Here is a 6,184-nt window from a genome sequence, read left to right as displayed (position 1 = left end):
AATTCCGGTTTTTCAAGAAAAGAGGCTATAAGGCTGTGACCCACTAAAACCAAATGCTGATTTCTGGCCGTTTTCACTTTTGGTTTTCCGTTATTTTGCACATTTTCAGGGCTAATGCTACCTACAGTGAGTTTTGGTGGTGGAAATTCTGACCCCTGGAAACATGTAAATATACCCACTACTCAAATAAATGAACAAATGACCACCAAGAATTGAAAACAAGTGAAGGGGAAATGGTTGGAATGCTTTCCCCTCATTTAAGTTTATTGTAAAGTGTTTTTTTAATTAAAAAAAGGATTACATGCCATTTAAACATTTTTTTAAAGGAAAGTCAAATAGGTTTATAGACGTCTACTAGTTACTCATCAGGACTGTTCAATGCCACAGGAAGGGGAGAAGAACCAAACAATTCTGTTCAAGAAGCACTAAGGGGGAAAAATCGCACAATTCCAAACGAAAAGGTGAGACACACAGGCCCTAGTGACGGAGTGAATAGTGTTCCTGGATGCTTGTGGTCTTCATGACAGAGAGCCTGGAAAACTAGAACAATAGAAAAACCAGTGAATAGACATGGCTATCAAGACAGTACTTTAATTCTCTCTCTCTCTCTTTTGGCAAATGCATTGAGATGGCGGAGTGACCTGCGAAAAGCAGGTTTTGAACACACAGCGGAAAGGCGCTAATCTTGGTCAAACCAGCCACTCGAGATCCAAAGTGAAGTGGATTGAAAAAGCAACACTGGGAATTTAAAATACCAGTGTTGCTCTGTTAACTTTGTCCCAAACCAGATCTTCAATAGGAGGAAAGCTAACCGGGAAAATTGGAGATTGAGGTTTCTCCTTGGCTGCACCCCAAGAATTAGTGTTCATTTTTAAATTGCATTTTTCAGTTACATTCACACAGCTCTGAAGCGAGCTCAGATTGGCAAGGGCCATTCCAACCCCATGAAAACTGGGTTCAGAACAATGGGGGAACAGTGTCTCCCATTGTTAAGCCAATGCATTCCCAAAACAGCCTCTTGTTTTCAAACCACAGAGACCATTAGAACTGGTTGGGAAAGGCAAGCTCCCTCCCTTTTCCAATCCCAAAGTGTTGGAGAATACATCGGATATGCATCTCGCTCTCTGCAAGCTCTGAAGTCAAGATAGAAAATGCTCCTATCAATGGGAAAGAAGAAGGAATTCTGACTGCAAAATACAACCACAAAATGTGGTTCAAACACAGTAGAAGCTTCACCATTCAGCCCACTGATGGGGGGGAAATCACTTTCCGATTCATAAAAAAGGTTGTCCCTTTTTAATTTGACCATTTGTTCTCATCATGTTGGACAAATTTATTTTGACCATTTACATTCATGTGTTGGACAAAGCTCCACCTTTTCTCCTTATAAAATATAAGGTGGTAAAACAGGAAAATGAAAAAGTGCCGTGGCCACACTTCAAGGCAGTTACCCGTTTGGCCAATAAAAGGGAAATTTGTTCGTCTCTTCTGGTCCAGAGAAGCACCAGGCATCTTCACCAGCGGCCATGAATGAATCAGTCTGCATGAACTGCTCTTAAACTTTTGAAAGCCAGAGAACTGCATTTGAGAAAGTGCTCAGCAGCATGAAGCTCAAAAGCTACTGTCTTCAAGATTAATTTATTTGGAGTTTCCCGGAGCGGAAAAGAGCATCATTGTACAGGAGCAGTCAGGGAATGACACCCAACCATGGAGATGTAGGATTCCCCATAGAAAATCTGTCCTGCACACAGCTCAGCTCGCCCACCCATACAGAGTGGGTGAGTTTGAACTCATGCCTGTTACAAAATCCACACATAAACACGTGGTTATGGGGAAAGAGCATCCCTGGACAAAGGGACGCTCACCCCCAGCAACAAGATGAAGAAACCTTTTGTAGACTGGTATGGAAAAGCCAAAGGACAGCTTTACCTAGGAACTCCAAGTAATACTGGTTTGAGAATATGCTTAAACTCAGCATTTGAAAGAGTTTTTAATTCACGTCACAATCAATTCTTAAGTAGGGTTTTCCTTAGGGTGTCATTTTTATCAATGGAAGTCTTGGCATAAATGGGAGAGAAAAAGAAACAGGAAGAAGTAATTCTGAAGAGGGCCGGTCACTAGCATCAAAAACCCGTTATTATAGATTCTTTAGTGATGCCCTGAAGTCACAAAACAAACATATGCATTTCACACAAGTCTTGCTTCCAAAGCACGAAGATAGCATCTTGCAGAACACAGAGATTTCTTTGTCGAGGTAAAATTGACCAAGAATATTTTTGATAAATGCAGAAATCCAGACCAAACGAAAGATCAATATACCAGTTGGCTGGTAGTAAGGGAACTTTTGAGACACAGAGAGTCCATGAAACAAATGTGAAACTTAAATAACCTATAGTTCTAAGATAGTTAGTTCTTACTTGCTGGTTTCTTCAAAACAAAACATTTGGTGCTCAATGAATAGGCTGAATCACAGATATCATGGTGCTTTGCTACAGTCCAGGAGGCAAAGCTATTCAGAAGTAACGTTGAAGAATGTGAAACTGAAGTTGGGTAGATTTTGTACTGAGATGGTCAGTTTCCTCTTGCTCAAAAGAGATACATACAAATCCTTTTCAAAAGACCAACAGCCTTTGATGGGAAACTGCACTGGCTTTTTCTTCATCTCAGGAACAGACAACTCGTCCTAGGATTCTGGGAATGTTAATCTCCGTGGTTATTTGGAAGCTCCAAAGCGGGGGGAATGGGGACTCTTCCAAAATGGATTTCTCATGAGATGCTCCACTCAGGAAGAGCAGAGACATCTTGCAATAATCATTACTGTTTGGTTCAAAGGCCAAAAGCCATTCTGGATTTTCAAAATGAAGAGAAGTAAACAAACAAAAAGTGTTAAAAGCAGAGACTGTTGCTGTGGGCACAGAACCTAGGCCAGAAAAAGGACCCAGCAGGACATTCCCTTTGCCCATTTTTAAAAAAGAAACTCAAAAAGCAATTGGCTTGTTCCAAACACTTACCTATTTATTGGCTCTTCTTAAGTAATACATCTGGATCATTCTCTGACGGAAGGTTGCAAAGTTATCTTCTTTCTTTTCCCCAGTACCCAAGCCCTCCCCTGCAGAGGTAGAGCCCCTAAAAGAGGCAAAAATAAAGATCAAGAGTTAGCTCTGTTTCTTGTCACCAAAATTTTAGGACAAACTGCAGGAACAAAGGAGAAAGCAGCAAACACTCTGCTGTCAAAGTGGGAATCTAGATTTGGCTGCACTTCTCCATGCCAGCCTCAGAAGCTGCAGCACACGTTCCTGACAAAGGTACAGAATAAGCAACCAACGCCACCCAAACCTCTCCTGTCTGTTGGCTCTCCAGAGGCCTGTTGCAATGAAAATAGTATCTCACAACCCTGTTGAGACTGATGCTGGTACAACTTTGTAAGTGGGACAGTTCACCAGATTAGGTTGAATTATACTCAAGGAGGGGAAATCATATTCTGCCCTTCCTCCAAAGAGTACAGAGCAATAGGTATGAAGTCTTTCCATACTGTCTTCACAATAACCTTGTGAGGCAGGGTTATGCTGAGCGATGGAAACTGGCCTCCAAATCCACCCAATGAACTTCTTGGCTGCGTGAGTATTGGCACCTGGTCTCTGGTACAGAATGAACTAATAACATAAGAACTTGTTCTTAAAAAGAAGAAAGGGACTTCCCAAGAAGGGAAACAACTAATGCTGCCACAAAATGCCAAGCTCTCCCCACATTCCATTTCCTTGTGGGGACACAAGAAAGGAAGCTGAGTGACTGCCAAAGTCTTCTCCCATAAGCACAACCAATTGGGGTCATGCCTTTTTCTTCCATGGTCCGCTGCAGGAATCAATAGAGTGCCTTGCGTTTCGCTCCAGTGAGTTCTTCACTCTCCTCATCTTCCTCTTCCTCTAGACTTTCTCCAAAAGCCAGCAGGAAGCATTCAGAGCGCCCCTGCTAGTCTCTGTTGCAAGCTGCCTTCACCTAAGATCAAACCTATTTCCATAAGAGAGCTTAGCAAGTGATCACCTTATAACTTGCTTTGCCAAGGTTTCCATCCTGAAGGCACCTGGACATTCATGAAAGGCAATGTAAATCAAACACAATCAAATGAACAAAGTTCATTTCAAGAAAGTGGAAGTTAAATCAAAAAGGATGGAATCAGCAGCACTCTTGAAGATGCTAACATGGACACTGCGGGGGTTACACACCGCCTATAAGTACGCGCGGAGCACATACTGGTTAGGAGGTGCGGTGCTTCCGCACCTCCCTAACTCTAATACGCACTCTGCGCGTAAAAAGCGGCGGCCGTTCCAGATGGCCGCCGCCATGAGGACGTCACGGCCGCGCCGCCTCTATTACGGGGTGGCGCGGATTGATGTCCTCGCTCCGCCCAGGGCGCCTAGTGCGCCCTTTGCGCAGACCAGGAAGGAGCTACGTTTCGGGCTCCTTCCTGGTTTGCGGCGCCGCTTTGCATCGCTGGGTGCAGAATTCAGACGGCTGCGCCCAGCGAAGCAAGGGAGAAAGGGGCCAAGCGGCCCCTTTCTCCTCCTCCCTGCCGCCGCAGGGTGTCCTTGGGGCTTGAAGCCCCAAGGACACCCCTTTTCAGGCTGCGGGGAAGCGGCATTTTTCTGCTTCCCCGCAGCATGAAAAGCGGTGGATTGGGGCCTCAGCGGCTGCCGTTCTGGCAGCTGAGGCCCCGATACACCGGGGAAAGGGGCAGGTACAGCCCGCCCCAAATGGGCGGTCTGTAATCCGCCCGCAAGACAGAAGAAAACAAGAAAACTTAAGAACTCCAAAGCCAAAATAAAGCTGGACCTAACCATAAAAATTGCTGGACCACTCTTAGAAGGTAATAAAGCTCTGTAAACGAAAGTCCTGCTTTTAAAAAGAAATGCTGATATCTTCTATTGGATGAGGGCTGCCAGACTCAAAGAAGCGGAGTCAAAGAATCTGCAGCAGAAACTACAGGATGGAGGCAGTTTGTAATGTATTAAATACCTGCTCTTTCCGTTCCTGCTAAATAGTTTTGATGTGTGGAAATATTCTGATTGCTTTCTTAATAAAACCCCTCTCTCTCTCTCTCTCTCTCTCACACACACACACACGGCAAAGCAACACTTCTGACGAAAGCACAGGTTCTTAAATAAATCAGAGGTTGGCAACCGGCAAACCCCAGGACCAAAGTGTGGGTCACATGATGATCCCAGAAATGAGAGACTGGTGGGTAGACAACTAGCATTTATGACAGTGATACCTGGTAACAGGGATGCAGCTCTATGACAAAATCTAGAGTAAACCAATGACCCAAGCAAGGCCTGGAAGACATCCATTGCTCCAACCAGCCAGCCAGATAATAAATTTGTAAACTATCAAATACATCCAAGATTAATTTGGAATAAAGTGTCCAGACTGAGGGAAGTAGCCTTGATCAGTTCTCATCTAGAATCCTGCGACTAGTTGTGGACACCCCATTCAAAGAGGATATTGACAAGCGAGAACTTGTATAGAGAAAGGAAACCAAGATGATAAAAGGTCTGGAAACCAAGCTTTACGAGGAACGATTTAGGGATCTGGGGATGTTTAATTTGGAGAATTCTATGATTCTATAAGAAAACTGAGAAGAGACATGAGAGCTAGCTTTAAATATCTAAAGAGATGTCATGGAGAAGATGGAGTGAGCTTGTTTTCTGCTGCTCCAGAAACTAGAACACAATCCAGAGTATTCAAATTACAAGAGATTCCACCTAAACATTAGGAAGAACTGTTTTAGTTTCAGAACAGTTCAACAGTGGGATAGACTAAGTTGGGAGGGTGGTGGACTCTCTGACTTTGGGCGATTCTGAACATGGGTTGAATGAGCATCTTTTAGCACTGCTTTAGATGTGTCTTTCTGTATGGCAGGGGGTTGGGCTAGGTGGCCTTTACAGTTCCTTCCAACATTAAGCTTGAATACAAACAATCCCAGGTTCAACACTTCTTTGACTGATAGATTCTTGGCCGTGTGTTTTTATGTATACTGAGATATATAGATTTTATATTTTTAATCTGTATGTAACTATATTCTTGTTGTACACCGCTTTGATCAGTGGAAAAGCGGTATATAAATAAAGTATTATTATTATTATTATTATTATTATTATTATTATTATTATTATTATTATTATTATTA

The 6,184-nt window shown here is 43.2% G+C and overlaps 1 protein-coding gene across 3 annotated transcripts in view; it reads right to left on the bottom strand.

Moving 5' to 3' along the window:
- Positions 1-212: 212 nt before the first annotated feature.
- The window catches only part of SUGP2 (SURP and G-patch domain containing 2), a 39,402-nt gene continuing 33,430 nt past the window's right edge, over positions 213-6,184 (bottom strand). For 2 of the 3 annotated variants that reach the window (XM_042441718.1, XM_042441719.1), the window contains exons 11-12: positions 3,012-3,126; positions 213-540 (exon numbers count right to left, since the gene is read on the bottom strand). In XM_042441718.1, coding sequence (XP_042297652.1) covers positions 3,012-3,126 — 115 coding nt within the window. In that variant the 3' untranslated portion in view covers positions 213-540. Of the gene's footprint in view, positions 2,846-3,011; positions 3,127-6,184 lie in introns of all 3 variants that reach the window. The other variant, XM_042441720.1, reaches the window with a different exon arrangement.

The sequence above is a fragment of the Sceloporus undulatus genome, chromosome 10 (genome assembly GCF_019175285.1).
Source record: "Sceloporus undulatus isolate JIND9_A2432 ecotype Alabama chromosome 10, SceUnd_v1.1, whole genome shotgun sequence".
Lineage (NCBI taxonomy): Eukaryota > Metazoa > Chordata > Lepidosauria > Squamata > Phrynosomatidae > Sceloporus > Sceloporus undulatus.
Note: the sequence above shows the minus strand (reverse complement) of the source record. Positions and strands in the feature narration are given on the sequence as shown.